General features: G+C 41.9%; 2 protein-coding genes across 4 annotated transcripts in view; one reads left to right on the forward strand and one right to left on the reverse strand.

Annotated features, from left to right (window-relative positions):
• Positions 1–9,672, forward strand: part of LOC129857480 (raftlin-like) — a 70,863-nt gene extending 61,191 nt beyond the window's left edge. For all 3 annotated transcript variants that reach the window (XM_055925779.1, XM_055925780.1, XM_055925778.1), the window contains 3 exons: positions 1,567–1,670; positions 4,827–4,902; positions 5,616–9,672. In XM_055925779.1, coding sequence (XP_055781754.1) covers positions 1,567–1,670; positions 4,827–4,902; positions 5,616–6,368 — 933 coding nt within the window. In that variant the 3' untranslated portion in view covers positions 6,369–9,672. The remainder of the gene's footprint in view (positions 1–1,566; positions 1,671–4,826; positions 4,903–5,615) is intronic.
• Positions 9,673–13,524: 3,852 nt separating this feature from the next.
• Positions 13,525–17,332, reverse strand: LOC129858584 (vitelline membrane outer layer protein 1 homolog). Its single transcript, XM_055927912.1, has 3 exons — positions 16,031–17,332; positions 15,637–15,749; positions 13,525–13,849 (listed from the first exon to the last, which is right to left on the reverse strand). The coding sequence occupies exons 1-3, from the start codon at positions 16,277–16,279 to the stop codon at positions 13,525–13,527; spliced, it is 687 nt and encodes a 228-aa protein (XP_055783887.1). The 5' UTR covers positions 16,280–17,332.
• Between the last annotated feature and the right edge of the window lie 18 nt (positions 17,333–17,350).

Consider the following 17,350-nt stretch of genomic DNA (forward strand, 5'->3'; position numbering starts at 1 on the left):
GTTTATATGTGTATTTCACACCATGTTGACGTAAAAATTGGAGTATAATGCTTGTATGGATGTCAACCCCAATATATGTTCATGTCATCGTCACCAATGAACATGCACATTTGTGGCCTGCTGGAGGTCATTTTGTAGGGCTCTGGCAGTGCTCCTCCTTGCACAAAGGCGGAGGTAGCGGTCCTGCTGCTGGGTTGTTGCCCTCCTACGGCCTCCTCCACGTCTCCTAATGTACTGGCCTGTCTCCTGGTAGCGCCTCCATGCTCTGGACACTACGCTGACAGACACAGCAAACCTTTTTTGCCACAGCTCGCATTGATGTGCCATCCTGGATGAACTGCACTACCTGAGCCACTTGTGTGGGTTGTAGACTCCGTCTCATGCTACCACTAGAGTGAAAGCACCGCCAGCATTCAAAAGTGACCAAAACATCAGCCAGGAAGCATAGGAACTGAGAAGTGGTCTGTGGTCACCACCTGCAGAACCATTCCTTTATTGGGGGTGTCTTGCTAATTGCCTATAATTTCCACCTTTTGTCTATTCCATTTGCACAACAGCATGTGAAATGTATTGTCAATCAGTGTTGCTTCCTAAGTGGACAGTTTGATTTCACAGAAGTGTGATTGACTTGGAGTTACATTGTGTTGTTTAAGTGTTCCCTTTATTTTTTTGAGCAGTGTATATATATATATACATATATATGTATTTTCATATCTGACACGTGCTGTGGTTTGTCAGTGAGGGCAGATGCAGAGGAGATGGAACACCACAAACACACTTCCTGTGTGAGCAGATGCGTTAGCGCATGTGTGCGTGCGACGAGCGTGTGTCTTTAACCCAAATCCCATGTGCACTACACTGTCATACCAGCGAACAATCTAACATAAATGCATGTATTTTGCTATGCATCATATATAGTTCATAATCTGTTGTCAAGGGCTTGGGTAATAGTGGCTCTTTTGATGGGGTTTTAATGGTTTATGTGTTTATGCATGCGTACATTTATGCATGTGTGTGCCTGTCTGCCTGTGTGTGTGTTTTCATACGTTGGAATTTGGGGTAAAGATTACTTGTCATGCAAATGGGTACAGTTATTGTCATAATTGTCATTTTTGTTAAAATGTTTTGAGCATCGTAATGCATCTCTGAAAAATAGCTACGACAAACCTAATGAGTACAACCCAGCTTTGGTAACAACCCTGTCTCAAAAATCTCTTGGAACTTTTGGAAATTAAGCTTCTCCCAAAGGTGCCATTCTGCCCGTAAAATGACTACCAACTTTACCCACTTCACGTAAAAATGAAAAACTGCTATTGAGTCATTTATATCTACTTGAATATGAAGTTGAATCCCCCCTTCTCTTAAAACGAATATGCATTATGACTATTATGATAATTATTTTTGACGTTCACAGTTATCGTCTAAAATTGTCAGTTATAGGATTAAACGATAATTGTGCCAGCCCTACTTGTAATTGTGCTTGTGCATACGTGTATGCATGTGTGTGTGTAGTGTTTGTGTATAACTGGAGTATGTAATATTCATGTGTTTGTATTCTCTCTTTAGGGCTTGCAGGTGAAGACAGACTATGTTCCCCTGCTCCAGTCTCTTGCCATGTACGGCTGGAGACTAACGTGTGTGCTGCCTACACCCATCATCAAGACCAACAGGTAACTACTTTCACCTTCCAATACACACTCTCACTAATATTGAGTTAGAGCCTGAACGACCACCATATCTCCTGGTTACCTAACGCTGGTATTGATTGGTCAACCTGATTAACCCTCTGGAGATTACACTGCCTTCTCTTTGATTTCAAAGAGCACCCATCTCATTTGGACAAAGCGATGGTCAGCCCATATCACTGGTCAGTTAACAGCTCAACTTAAATGGATTGTGAAGTCAGTCAGAAGAACTCAACAGGTTGTTCAACGAAAATACTAACTGGCCCCCCAATTGGCGGGTTCATTCATAACAGCGTGTGGTGCGAGACAGTTTAAACCCACAATTGTGTGTTACTGGAAAATCCCTTCAGAGAAATGTAACGGTTCTTCTGCTCAGCCTCTGCTGACTCATTCATCTTATATGAGGACTATGCACGCACACATTCGCTAACAGTCAACAGCTCAATCATCTATCAGCAGTCACAACATGTCTTCCAAGTCTTCAATAATACTTGTTTCCCACCTGAAACCCCACTTTACACAGTCACAAGCACTCATCATTATCACACGTCAGAACATGTCCAATCCAATGATATGTACCCCTTGCATTGATTCTTGAAGAATATAACTTATAAATAGATGTCTTGTGAGCTTAGTTCAACTGTCATACCACATCAGAACCCAAAATATAAGCTTGTTTTACTCCAATGTTTGTAAACAAAGTAAATGCAAACAAACACTGTATAGCCTGAACACATGGTTAAAACTATCATTTTAATATCATGGATGGTCCGTCCTTGCATCCATAGAATTTGAGTGGTAACATTTCTCCAACCCCATGCCCCCGTTTGTGACTGAAACAGTGGTGAGGAGAACGCTTTGTTATTGTTTCAACTACTGATTGCCGCTATTAGTCCGAGTTATGTGTTATGTCATGCTTCTGAAGACTCCAAGTATATGCTTAGAGTTCAACACGGTTGCAGTTATAGGTTTACCTTGCGTAACCTTGTCTCTGGTGGTCGTGTTTGTGACCGTTCCGGAGCATAGCTGATTAATTACCGCTCTATTTTCATCCCTTGTTTTTTCATCCCTCTTTATTTGTGTCCCTCTCTCTCTCTCAAATTGCAACAACGCAACAGCGCAACATGGCTAATTAATCAGAGAGCCGGCCTAGATTACAACACAGCAACGCTCATTTCTCTCCATCCCTGAAACACTCGTCTCGTTGTGCACAGCAACGATAGCTGATGACCCATTTCAGATTAGCTTGTTCATTACACTTGTGTTATGTTGACTCTTCCATTTTTACAACTGTATTAAAGCTAATGCACGTTGGGATACTGTCCGAGGATGAGCAAAGTGCACTTCTTCCAATGGAGTCTACATGGAGTCTGATCTGCATAGACCTACTTACACACTAGTTAGCATCTAAAGTGAACATCCACCGGGACTCGAGGCTTCTTTAATCAACGTAACATGAATGTGAAGGTGCACGTGGTAATGTACAGTATATTTCTGCCACATGAAACATGTTACGTTTGGTGTAAATCTGATGTTTGGACATTGTAACTGTTTTAGTAAATAAGTAAGTGCTTCATTATACCGTTATAAATGCTGAACATTACACTACAGAAAACATGAATAAAGCTGATGTGAACAACCACAGGTAACCACCAAGTTCCTTACCACTCTACCAAAGAAAGTATTGTTGCTGGTATAGGAAGTTTCTGTTCCAGTACTGCAGACACTGACAGCTCTGAGAGGACTGTAGCAACAAGGGGGCCTGTAATTCATCCGCTCCGTTCTACTTTAATAGGCTTGGGCTTTTTCTTAGGACTCCGGTTGGCTTTTCCGCTTTCATTCAGCAGGAAGCTGTCCGGCAATATGACAGCCTGGAAAATAGGTGTTGGAAACGCAGGGTAAGGAGGGAGGGATGGGAAATGGGGGTGGTTTAGATAGTAAGCCTCTACAGGAGATCTGGAAGCCCATTTGATGTTGTGGGGAAGATTTGCAGCCAGCGCCATACCGTTGTCACCCTATCATACATTTCCGTTGTTCTTCATATGCCAAGTTAAGGATCCAGCTTAACTCAAAGCTGCTTCTTCCCCGTGTGTATAAGAGTACATATATTTTAACGGATGAGGGATTCCAAGAGAGGAAGTGACAAAGAGAGCGATCTGGAGAGGGAGATCAGGGGAAATACAAAAGAGAGAAGGGAAAAGGGAAAGGATAGAGAAAGCCTACATGAAGCTCACAGAAGAGGAAGAAGCAGAGAAGTAAAGTGATGGAGACAGATAGTTAGAGACAGCAGGCTAAAGTAAGAAACAGAGTCGATACGTGCATGTCGGATGGAAAGATGAAGGAGAGAAGCAAAGAGAAGGTTGTGCGTGTGAAATGTAACGAAGAGAGATGAACAGGAGAGAGAGCAAGCACGAGAGACAGGAAGCCCTCTGATGACAGAATCTCCTCGGTGGATTAGTCTGTCTGTCATCTGTGCTGTATGGATTATCCATAAATTAACACAGAGTGTGACATGTGCATTGACAGGGATTATTTTGGAGAAGTTTATAAGGACAGCCATGTTTTGGGGAAGCCAATAAACATGGTCTCTTTCTCTTGGTGTCTGAGCTCTCCCCTAAGCATAGAACATATTCACATTTACATACATCATTGCTCCAAATTCCTTTTTGGTTTCTCGTGTTAACAAGAAAGGACAGAAAGGGAAGAAAGCAGAATTATCGAGGTTGACCACTGCTATGTAACTCACATTTCACTGTGGTAGATGTCAGCTATTAATATAGCATCAGCGCTGACCATACTAGTCACACAAACCATTATAAGGTCTACCCTGGAGTGTAGATTGCTCCCCCGTGTGGAACTAGCGCATTATAATACAAACTGCATTTTCCATTCCTCTCTTCCTTGCTCTGAAATGACACCAAGTATTTCTATAAGAGCTTGTGGCAATCTGATTTGTGTGACATGGATTTCTTTATCGATGGTACGGATGTTGTTCTCTACAAATAAAGTAACAATCAAGAAAATGGCTATGCTTTCCAAAGTTATTTGTATTTCAGTTCTAATTATATTCTCTCTCCCTCACTCTCTCCAATTTCACCTGCCTGTTATTTCTCCATCTCCCTATCTCTCCCTCTGCCCTAGTGATGGAAGTTTGGCCACCAAGCAGGTCGTTTTTCTTCAGAGACCTGTCCTTCCCCGCAAGAGGGGGGACTCCAAGGTGTGTGACCTCTCATTCCTCCTAGTGTTTGTCTTGGCACATGTGGGTCGACTTGCAGCTTGTTCACTAGCCAGAGCAGCGCTCCAAGGCCAACATCACCCCTCCCCATACCACACTTCTTTTTGTTTTCATATAGATAAATATGCACACTGCCGGTCAAATGTGAATTAACCCCTTTCATCCTGAGATATGAGCCATTCTGTGGTAACCACTGCAATGCATGTTGAGAAAGAACTTTCCATTTGACCCTAGATTGTACTGATATAACCTCTAGATTTGACCTTTGTTCTTTGTGGAATAAATCTATGCTGATATTGTCTGTGACCTGAATTTAAACTCTGGTCACCATTGGCAACCAAACTGATGGGCAATAACCCTGGCAGAGTGGGGCAGAGAATGATAATGTGAATGTTTGTATGCAGGAAATATGCTGTTTGCCTCAGTATACTGTAAGTCTCAGCTAAAAGAGGGTCAATGGAGGCAATCTCAGAAATATTACCAGCCATATTTTCTTGTTTGGTCTGTACCCCTGAAGGCACCAATCAATTCCATTGAAATTACCATTTCATTCCCCACAATGAGAATCATTTTAATTTTTTTCTTTCCAAGTTTGCTATTATGTCAATTTCCAACTGTCTGTCTGTCCATCCTTAACATGGCCAATAGAACAGCAGTTTAGAGAAACCGTCTTACACAAACATCCTGTCTTTCAGAAACTGATATTCAAAAGCAAGTCCAACAAGAACTCTGTTAAAGACGCGTCAAAAAACAAGAAGAAGAAGAAAAACAAGCAATTGACAGCAGAGAAAGATCTGGAAGATTCCAAGATTCTTGATGATGGGGAAAAGGTGCTCAAAGAGAAGAGGAACTCGAAGGAAAACAAGGGGAACAAAAAGGAGAAAGTGAAAGAGGCGGAGGTAGAGACTGTGTGTAAAGAGGGTGGGGCTCCCTGTGAGGTGGAGGAAGAGAAAAAAGTTGAGGCAGAAACTGAGGAAGGGGTAGAAAGCGGGGTAGAAACTGGGGAGGAGAGAGTTGGAGCTGCAGGAACAGATGACAAGAGCGACAAAGAGGGGAGAGTGCAGGAGGGAGAAGAAGCAGGGGCAGAGACTGAGGAGGAAAGAGATGGAGAGAGGGAGACCGTGGAAGAGAAAGAAAATGGGGTGGCAGTTGATGATGAAACCGAAACTACCAAGGGTTCAGAGGTGGAGGTGGAGACCAAAGAGCAAGGGAGGAAAGAGGAGAAAGGGGGAGGAGCTGAAATGGAAGTGAAGGAAAATGGGGTTGAGACTAAGGAAGAGACAAATGGAGGGGAAGAGAATGGAGAAACTGAGAATGTTGACGTGCAACAAGACCCAACTGACCAGGATGAACATTTAGTGCAGGAGGTGCAAAAGGCAGTAAAGGATGATGAACAGATCAAATTGACCAATCAATGCCCCGAAGAAAGTCAAAGGTCGGATGTGTAAACCTCTTCAGACCACAGCAGACATCACACCTAAGGGTTCTCCTGCCCATCAATCATGTACCTACGAAACATCATAACCTGAGATAGGGGCTCCACAAAGTCACCATTACCCCTTGGAACAGCCTAAATTGCTGCCACATCCTCCTACCATGTAATCACTCTATCCTCTGCAGCATCTCTCCACAATGGACACATCTCTACCACAGATGGAGACACACCAGTCTCTCTCACAGCCTCAGACTGATCCTATGCCTACACATAGTGAACGTACATAACTGAGAATGGTGCGCAGGATACTAATGTACGAGAGTCACTGCATATAATGGACAAATTGATGGAACCAATGGGGCTTGGGTCTGAAGAAACACAGACTTTAACCAGGCAAACTCGCTTGTCCTTATTTGTACAGTACCATAGTGGTACAGTTACTGTATGTCACATGGGTTTAGATGAGGAGCACTGTGGGAAATGTAGTGGTTGTTGTTGCGACAGGCAATCCAATGCAAGGTGAATGGAACTTGATTTACTTTTAGCACATAATGTAAAGTACTACAGATGATGCTGATAATCGCTTTGATTCTTATAGTAGGTATGACGCATTCGCCTTGCATTCCGAATGTGTCATTATCCAAGGCAACTCAAGGGTTTGATAATGGAGTAAATCTCCATTGAATGTGTGTGTGGGTTGAGTGGAAGTGAAGTGTGATGAGAACCGAACTTGTAAATGTTGAGTCAACTTTGAGAGTTTACACACGTTTGATTTTAATAGCTTTTCCAATCAATGGTCATTAAAAAGTACTTGGCAAGTATGAGGGCAAGGTTATGGGCTGTGCCATGACTGGCTGTTCAAGATAGAAACGGAGCACAGAAGAAGTTTAAAAAAAAATAATGATTGAGCAATTTGGAATAGCTATGTTCGAATTGTCATTTTCCATTGACTTTGCTTTAGTATTTCACCTCAAGCTTTTAAAGCACCTCTTGGCGGTGTCATTTCTGACCATACCAAAATCATAATGTAGTCTTTCAAGGTATCATGTTGCTTTTCATTTTAAAGTGGTGCTGCATCGATGCTGTGTGGAGAAATCATTAACCGGCTAATGGACTTTGTCAGTGGGGTGTCAGTCAAGTCATACATTTATAATGGGGGTCACTTATGTGGCTATTGACAGTGGAAAACCTCACCTCGAAAAATAACAAATAGCACTTCATCTGGATTGTGATTTTCATAGGGATTGATTTTTCTTGTGCTGCAGTTGCTAAGCAAAGTCTGTAGAAACCTGTATGTTTACAGATGAATATAGGCTTGTCGCCGTTTTGTAGATGTGGTATTTTTCTGAATAACCGACTGTTCTGAAATGTTCATCTCAATGGCAGATGTATTGTATAGAATAGAATTCCAAACTGTGACCAGGATAGCCTTATTGTGATACTGGGCCTAAATCGTGAAGTACAAATGTCAGAAGTTTCAGTGTTATAGCCTGAGAGGGTTGCTACAATCAGTGTTTGAAGGTAACACGAAGGTAAGTTCAGTGTTCTCTGTTTTAGATTTGAACGGGAGGTAAGGAATTTGGCTTTAACAGGTGTTGTTGATTTAAAGGGTAAGTTTCTGTGTTTGATTTGAAGTTAGGCTCAGTGTATTCTGTCGTGCTAACGCTAGCTGAAGTGTGCTTTCTAACGCTCATACTGGAGCTAGCTACCTCCTTAGGCATATTGGGGATTTGTAGCTATGGAGTCGTCATTGGCAACTTTTTCCACCATATGGTCCATGCTGTAGGCGTGAGGTCATTACTAATGGCCAAGTGGTCAGGGGTCATGTTTGAACCATATTTGATGGATTTTCCACAGCTGCTACTTGTTCAAGTAGAAAGGCGTTTGCCCACATGTCAAATAGCAGATTTGATATGAAGTCAGGATCTTTTTTTATTTTGTGATATTATCTGTGGTATTGTGTTTTTCCAGCGACACTTCGCTTTAGGCGATTATGAGCTTCAATAAGCACTTGTTGTATTCAACATATTTTATTTAGCTTTGTGGGTCACAGCTAAAGAGAGAATATAAATTACTTGTCAGTTTTAATATTTGTGGGGCTAGGACGAATATGAGTAAGAAATGTACATCTAAAACACCCCTCTGTGATAACTGTAGAGATTATCTGGAACCTGAGACAGATTTCCCCATTGGCTTCTTATCAAGTCATTTTTTCTCTTTAGATTTAAACAAATCGCTTTTTGCCCGGATATAAGATCATGTAGGACTGTCATATTTGCTTATTCATACATTGTTTATTATGTGTTCATCAGTTCTGTTGTTCATACCAATTTGAGTCTTTTTTTATATATCTGTGATCCTTGCTCCTTTGTATATTATTTTACACGGAGACAATACTGCCTGTTCAAGTACAGTGTACATCAAGTTATGGTAGGAAAGTGTGGAAAAATACAGCCAGGAACTATCAGGTGATCTCATCCTTTACATCATTGTATTTTAACACCTACAGCATTCCGGTAGGACACCATTAACATGGACAACTGTAACCTCCACAGAGTTGGGTCAAATGACACCAGGTCCTGTATCCGTTTGTATTACCTGGGGAGTCGTGAACTCCATGCCCTCATCTCTCGTGATAAGAGATGATTTGTGATTGTACATTTGCTCAGCTTGGACATAAGTAGACTCTGGGGAGAGTGGGTAGACTACATGTTTCCTGGTACTGAAAAACAAGGATATGGAGAGAAAGTGAAGCAGGATCTGGCACTTCATCAGTTAAATGATGCTGAATGTTGTTTACTTACTCTTCCTTGACGATCCCTCATCCTGTGACTAACTAACCTCAGCCTTGTCTAGACCAAGCGCCTCCAACCCACTCATGGAAAAAAGGTAATCTACTATTTCCTGTCTTTATGTAACCATAATTGTCTAAAGCTCAGCAGTCAGTGGCAGTGCAATTGTTCTTGATAATGCTGTGCAAAATGTGTGTTCCAGGGTTCATTTCCTGTGTGTTATGATGTGAAATGGACAGATTAGAAATGACAGAAACATGATACAGTAGGAGGGCAATCTCTTTATGTTGTCACTTTAGCTTGGTCGTGGCCTCTGGAATTGTATTGTAACATCTCCGATGTTACTGTTTTCATCACCTGCGCTGCCATTTTGAATGTTGAGTGTCTTTGGTCATCGGCTACCGTCACGCACTGCAGCCTTTGTAAAAACGAAGGTATTCTTTGTATTCGCTTTTCATGGAAATGTCCACATCCCTACTGTTCATGACTGTACAATTTGTATATTATAAAATTATTTATATTTAATGTGCACCTGTGGTGTTTTATGTTTCTAGGGGAATTCTGAAAACCAATGCATTTTGCCATGTTTGGGGTCATTCCTAAACTCAAATCATTACCCAACACTACACATTTCACTCATCAGTGGTCTTTCAATTTTCAAGTCTCTTGTAAAGCTTTATGTGCAACCTTCCATGTCTTAGATTCTGTAAACACTAAAATGCGCCATTAGACATTAGAATCACATGGGTGGTTAAACATGACATTGGCCAGTGAGAAAAACAAGCTGAGACATGTTTTGTTCAGGTTCAGCTCTAAGTGCCCGATTCACTCTCAGAAAATCTATTATTTTTTTGATTTATTAAGCACTTCTCGGTAGTTGGTATCCATATTTACCGTATGCAGGTGTGTAACAAGCTTTGCAGGTGTGGCTACCTTGCATGCACTGAATAAATGTAATTCAACTGCTGAAAACCCTCCCACTTGCTGGCCAACAGATTTTCTCATGGAGTTTTCATTCAGAAGGGTTTTCAGTACATTTATCTAAAGCCATCCCATTAAATATGGTGTACCTTTAATTCAAATTTTCTCGACAGACACTGAGTGTGCAAACAATTGGGAACACCTTCCTAATATTGAGTTGCACCTCCTTTTACCCTCAGAACAGGTTCAATTCATCAGGGCATGGACTCTACAAGGTGTCAAGTGTTCCACAGGGATACTGGCCCATGTTGATTCCAATGCTTCTCCCAGTTGTGTCAAGTTAGCTGGATGACCTTTGGGTGGTGGACCATTCTTGATACACACAGGAAACATTAGAGCGTGAAAAACCCAGCCGCGTTACAGTTCTTGTCACACTCAAACCGGTGCGCTTGGCACCTACTACCACGTTCAAAGGCACTTAAATATATTGGTCTTGCCCATTCACCCTCTATATGGCACACATACACAATCCATGTTAACCTTTCTCCTCCCCTTCATCTCCACTGATTTTAGTGGATTTAACAAATTACATCAATAAGGGATCATAGCTTTCACCTGGAATCACCTGGTCAGTCTATCATGGAAAAATAAGGTGTTCCTAATGTTTTGTACACTCAGTGTAATTGAGAGAATTGGTTCAGAATGGGGATTAATGAAAAAGACATCTTAATACACACATATTTATCTCCTTTCCACCACCAGTTAGTAGATTTTAAAATACTCTGATCATGTGTATTATTTAGCGTTAGGAAACTATTGTCATTTATATTTACAATCCCCTTATCCAAACGTCTTACTCATTTACCTAGCTCTTATCAATTTGTAAATGACAGTGCATGGAGAATGGTGTTATTTCTATCAGGGGAAGAAATTAAGTAGATGTTGTTCCACTTGGAACTAACAGGTTGCTTGACCTTATTCATTGTTTCGTCATGTGTAAAGATGGTGTAATTATGAGGGAATTAAGTCGAGGTTAGAATACGGCATATCTGTAGACACACCTCCACAACACCTTCATTTATTTGATCCCCACCCAAAATGAATAGCGGTTGAATAGCATGCTATTCTCAAGTTCAAGGTCAGAATACCCGTAGAGAGAAAAGTGCATAAAAAGGGAATTACATTCCATTTACACATGCTTAACTCGGGTCGGAATCGGCCCCCGAATGAAGGGCTCTTGTAGGTTGGCCTTGGAGTGCTGAAAGAATGTAAAGAGGTAAATGCAGAAAACGTCAGTCCCTCACAGTCTACAGTATAAGGACTCTCCATTGTTGGATCAGGCTGGACCTGAGTGCTATAGCTATGCGTTTACAGACAATGTCATTTTCTTAGGGGGCACAAGGGGTAAAAAAACAAACACAACTATTGTTTCAAATCTGTCGTATCTACTTATTATATTTTCAGTACCATGAAGGGGTCACAGTTGATCAGATGTATAGGCATTATGCTGCTGTATTAAAATACATTACATGTTCATAACTCATGGTAATGATGCTCATGAAAACAAGCGTATTTACGTAGAGTTTCGCGGTCAGGGGTGATCTATACATCATGAGAGCTAGGATCCCTGGGGAGGACAGGGTCATTATAATGAGGGCTATGAAACCACAACCACATCATATCCAGGGTGTCCACTAAAGGAAGCATTATTAGATCTTAAATGACCAAGGGGATGAGGTGGACCACTGGAGCGTGTCAAAAATCCTCATTTCCATCCTGCAGTTGTAGTATTGAACAACTGTACTTATGGCCTAAAGCGCTGTGGCCCATGGGGTTTACCACTAAGACCTGAACTCATGTTTGGTTTGGGATAAAACTGCTGAATGTGCCATACTGAATGTCTGGAGTATTTTGGTAATCTTGTTTTAAGATCTGAATTTATCAGACTAAATATTTATTTGTATAATGATACGCCAAGATTAATTCAAGGAATATCATTCTGTGCCCAGAGGGCCATAAAGGTTAATTGATTTACTGCAAACTGTAAGAGGACATTCAAACTGATCACTTAATCATTTCTGTTCATCTACATTGTGTATACTGTTATTTTTACTGGTTTTCATGTAGTTGGTTCTGTCATACCCCTTAAACTGAACTCTGGACCTCGAAGCCAGCACCATTGCTTTTTTCCCCCATTGTTCCCCTCTTACCAGGAACTGATTTAGACCTGGGACACCAGGTGGATGCAATTAATTATCGCGCACAACAGAAAGCCAGCAAGACCTCGTAGGGTAAGAGTTGAATACCCCCGTGTCATACCATCCATCCACTGAACCATGTCAATTCACCTCTAAGATAACACTGCCATCTAGTGGTCATGCCAGTCACCTGCTCATCTGGTTGGATGTACCTACCTCTGATGCTGCTTATGGCGCAAACAAATGCATATTTTGTCTGCATTTAAACACTTCATGGTCTTATAAAGTCCCTTTCATAGTATCAACACACATATACAGATGACCTATGTCATCACTCTTTACTATCACTCCAATCTAACCCACACTAAATGAAAGTATTGTGTACCAAGAGGCAAATAAGTTTGAGCATAACTTGGGAGTTCACCAGAAGTTTACTCATTAGCATGAAAGAGAAACTCCAGAGCAGTGAATTATGGGTCGTTATCAGTATGCCTCCATTGCCTCATGTTTGAGTATCTGGTGAAAACCATTGCGGAGCAGCTTGATAAAGTCACACGGTCCTTTTTCTCCACTCACACTGCGTTTACAGATTACCCACTTACACATTAACACAATTACCTGTCTATGCCAATCACCGCCTTATCGGACACTTACAGGCCTTTAAACTGTAAATTATTTAATACCCCTTGTCATTTCTTAATTAGCTCTCTTTCTAGGAGGAGAAATGCGTGTGTCAGCACCTCCATTTTGTGCGCACTTGTTATGACTTTGCTTTTGAGTTTATTGGTTCATTAGAGACGCTCTATGAAAACATGCTGTTCTCATGCTGATGAGGATTTCAGTGCGTATTGTGGAGTGATCTGGGGGGGGGGGGGGGGGGGGGTTCTTCAGCTCAGATGAGCGGGTTATATTCAGTAGGAGCTAATGTCATTTGTTTCAGCCTCACTGAACAAAGGAGCCATAAAGAGACAGTTGAATGATTTATTAGGTTTTAACCAATGGTAGATTTAGATATTGGGTGTAGATTGGCTTGAATGGACCATGGGTCAGTGCCTGTGTGTTGACAGGTCTGGGCTGGTTGGTTGGTTGAGATTGGTCCAGAAGAGGTATCTCCCTCAGATTATTACTGTGAAGATAAGACAAAAGAACACGAGGGATAGAAAATGAGTGATACACTTTAGTGTTCCAGAGCTGCCATGATATCAATATCATACACTAGACCAACTCATTCAGACCCTCTATGATAAATGATCCGGTGTCACAACCATCTTCTCACCTGCTGGAGTTTGGCGCAACAGTGGAAGCGCACGTCATTGAGAGATGAGTCATCCAGACCGTACTGGTATTCCTCCATCTTGGTCTCGATGCCACAGATTCCTCCATCGCCACAATCCTGGCTCCAGAGGCTGTACTCGCCGTAGTCCAGGCCGGCGCCTGTGAGGGTGGGGTTGCTGCTGCAGCGGAACCTGATGTTGTTGGCGGCTGTGTCGTCACCGAACATACCCTGGTGGGGCTCCACACGCAGCTGGAAGGAAGTCAGCACACCCCTGAGGCAATACTGAGGGTCCGACCAGTCACCAAAGCTGGGAGAGGAAGAAAGGGGGGAGATAGAGGCATACAGAGGGAAGATGTGACATGGAATAAGGTTTCACCAACACAGCAGTCTGGAATGAGGTTTGACCATAGCGGTGAGACAGAGAGAGAAAAGAGGTCCATTATGTCTTATCACTGCAGTTTGAAGATGCAGGGTTTAGCTGATAAGTTGTCTTCTTTGGGCAATGAAATAGGATGACAAGAGGCATGTTATAAACTCAGCAAAAAAAGAAGTCCTTTTTCAGGACCATGTCTTTCAAAGAATTCATAAAAATCCAAATAAACTTCACAGATCTTCATTTTAAAGGGTTTAAACACCATTTCCCATGCTTTTTCAATGAACCATAAACAAATGAACATGCACCTGTGGAACAGTCGTTAAGACACTAACAGCTTACAGACGGCAGAAAATTATGGTCACAGTTGTGAAAATGTAGGACACTAAAAGAGGCTTTTCTACTGACTCTGAAAAACACCAAAAGAAAGATGCCCAGGGTCTCTGCTCATCTGCGTGAACGTGCCTCAGGCATGCTGCAAGGAGGCATGAAGACTGCAGATGTGGCCAGGGAAATAAATTGCAATGCCCGTACTGTGAGACTCCTAAGACAGCGCTACAGGGAGACAAGACGGACAGCTGATCGTCCTCGCAGTGGCAGACCACATATACCGATCCTGTGCAGGTGTTGGTACAGGATGGCAACAACAACTGCCCGAGTTACACCAGAGACGCACAATCCCTCCATCAGTGCTCAGACTGTCCGCAATAGGCTGAGAGAGGCTGGACTGAGGGCTTGTAGGCCTGTTGTAAGGCAGGTCCTCACCAGACATGCCTATGGGCACAAACCCACCGTCACTGGACTAGACATTACTGGCAAAAAGGGCTCTTCACTGACGTGTCAGTTTTCTCACCAGGGGTGATGATCGGATTTGCGTTTATTGTTGAAGGAATGAGCGTTACACCGAGGCCTGTACTCTGGAGCGGGATCGATTTGGAGATGGAGGGTTCGTGATGGTCTGGGGCGGTGTGTCACAGCATCATCGGACAGAGCTTGTTGTCATTGCAGGCAATCTCAACGCTGTGCGTTATAGGGAAGACATCCTCCTCCCTCATGTGGTACCCTTCCTGCAGGCTCATCCTGACATGACCCTCCAGCATGACAATGCCACCAGCCATACTGCTCGTTCTGTGCGTGATTTCCTGCAAGACAGGAATATCAGTGTTCTGACATGGCCAGCGAAGAGCGCAAATCTCAATCCCATTGAGCACGTCTGGGACCTGTTAGATCAGAGGGTGAGGGCCATTCCCCCCAGAAATGTCTGGGAACTTGCAGGTGCCTTGGTGGAAGAGTGGGGTAACATCTCACAGCAAGAACTGGCAAATCTGGTGCAGTTCATGAAGAGGAGATGAACTGCAGTACTTACTTAGTACACCAGATACTGACTGTTACTTTTGATTTTGACCACCCCTTTGTTCAGGGACACATTATTCCATTTGTTATTCACATGTCTGTGGAACTTGTTCAGTTAATGTCTCAGTTGTTGAATCTTCTTATGTTCATACAAATATTTACACATGTTAAGTTTGCTGAAAATAAAACGCAGTTGACAGTGAGAGGACGTTTCTTTTTTTGCTGAGTTTGTCATCATCACTATAGTTTGAAATGCGCTTTTACAGTTAAACCTGTATCTTAAAAGGAAATATGATTATCTCCAATTGTGTCTACATTGAGCAATGTGATCGGTCGATGTGAGGAATGTTGTTCTAGTCTGTATTTACAATCCAGTGTGAGACTCAATGGTGTACAAGAAGCTCCTATCTTCGTCCTTAGCGCAGATCAAGCGAATGCCATTCAGAGCAGTGTCGTCCAGACCGTACTGTTCGGACTCCACCTGAGAGAAGGTTAATGGACATATGCTAGCATTAGCTCAAACAAAAGAAGAATGGTCTCTCATGTTTGGTAACGGATCAACAACACAAATACATTTTGATTACATCAAATTTAGGATTTGAATGGAGTAGGATTTATTTTATAACTTTTATAAATGGGTTGTCCGAAAATAGGCATTTTGACCACAGAGGACTGGTATTTAATCCATGAATTGACTAATTGAAAGAAATACTATCCAAACAGATAGATGTGTTTGAAATGTATGAATGAGCACTTGCTTACCCGGAGCATGAACCCAACGGCAAAGAACTTGTCGGGACACATCTCGGGCCAGGTCCAGTTCCCAAACTGCTCTCCATTGTGCACGGTGAGGAGGGAGGTGTAAGGCCTAGCGCTGTATTGAATACCAGCATGCTCCACATAGGGCTGCTCCTCAGGCAAGGTAGGTAGACATGACCCAAGGGCCAACACAGCCAGGAAGGACAGAGCGGTGAACAGAGGGGTAGTCATGTTGACAGAAGTCAGTCTCATCCACAGAAGGGATGGAACAGAGACAGTGAACTCTTATAACCTTCCTCACTCATGCCTCCAAATGGTGCCTCCATACTGTTATCAGAATTGATTATTTACAACACTGTGGTCTGGCCATGGGAAGAGGCAGGTGGTACTAGGACTTCGAGTTAAAAATAGCAATACTGGCAGTGACTTCAAAAGCAGCTGGTAAAGTTACACCTGCTCTTAATGAAGTGTCAATAATTTGTCATACCAAATTATGACCCATGTTGTATGTTAGTAATTTGACTGTTTACGTGCTATGACGTATTCTAAAGAAAACCTCTAATTGTTAGAAACCAGGTCCAACGCTGATACTATAAAACAGTATGTTGCCTTTCCATGCTGTTATGTAACAAACTCTCCTAACCATTTGTTTTGCGTGACAGAGTGAAAAAGAAAGGAACAAGTGTTATTCATGGTCTTTATCAAAATAGATAAGTTCATTTACATCGACTTCAAAATGTTCATTTTCTTACCTCACATAAAGAGCCTTTCTGTTATCGCTGTGCATGTGCAGTCCCAAGACAACTGAAGTAATCATTTTCATTCAACAGGACTTGCATAATGAGTAGCTTTATCCTCACGTTTGGTATAACAGAGCTGTGATATTTTATGATTTTTTTTGCTATAGTCGACATTCTAACAATTCTATGGATGTTAATGAGTCTACATTTCCAATTAAATAAAGACAGAAAAAGGACCTTGTTGTATAACCTCTTGTATCTGCTGTATCTAGCATTATTGTCTGAAATGCACATCAATTACATGCACATATGTTAACATTACATACGTCCATAATTACCAGCACCCTTGATAAAGAGGAGCAAAAATATATATTATACAAAACCTATTAAAAAAATGACTAATTATACTAACACAATAGCATAAAGAAATAGATTTTGTTTAACAAGTAATACAAATCTAAAAAAAATAGAGCCAAAACACTTTGGGTACTTTTTGTTCTCCTGTTTTCAGTACACCAGCACCCTGTCCTTGCAAGGATAACAGTATTTTTCGAAAATATTCTATGAGATTGGAGAATACATT

The sequence above is a fragment of the Salvelinus fontinalis genome, chromosome 6, assembly GCF_029448725.1.
Source record: "Salvelinus fontinalis isolate EN_2023a chromosome 6, ASM2944872v1, whole genome shotgun sequence".
NCBI classification, from domain to species: Eukaryota; Metazoa; Chordata; class Actinopteri; order Salmoniformes; family Salmonidae; genus Salvelinus; species Salvelinus fontinalis.

What these genes read in the sequence shown, in the direction of transcription:
- LOC129858584 (XM_055927912.1), bottom strand. Translation starts at nt 16,279, where the DNA reads ATGAGACTGACTTCTGTCAACATGACTACCCCTCTGTTCACCGCTCTG. An exon ending in CCGTTGGGTTCATGCTCCGG is followed by an intron (nt 15,750 to 16,030) that starts GTAAGCAAGTGC and finishes ACCTTCTCTCAG; the next exon opens with GTGGAGTCCGAACAGTACGG. An exon ending in ATTGAGTCTCACACTGGATT is followed by an intron (nt 13,850 to 15,636) that starts GTAAATACAGAC and finishes TTCCTCTCCCAG; the next exon opens with CTTTGGTGACTGGTCGGACC.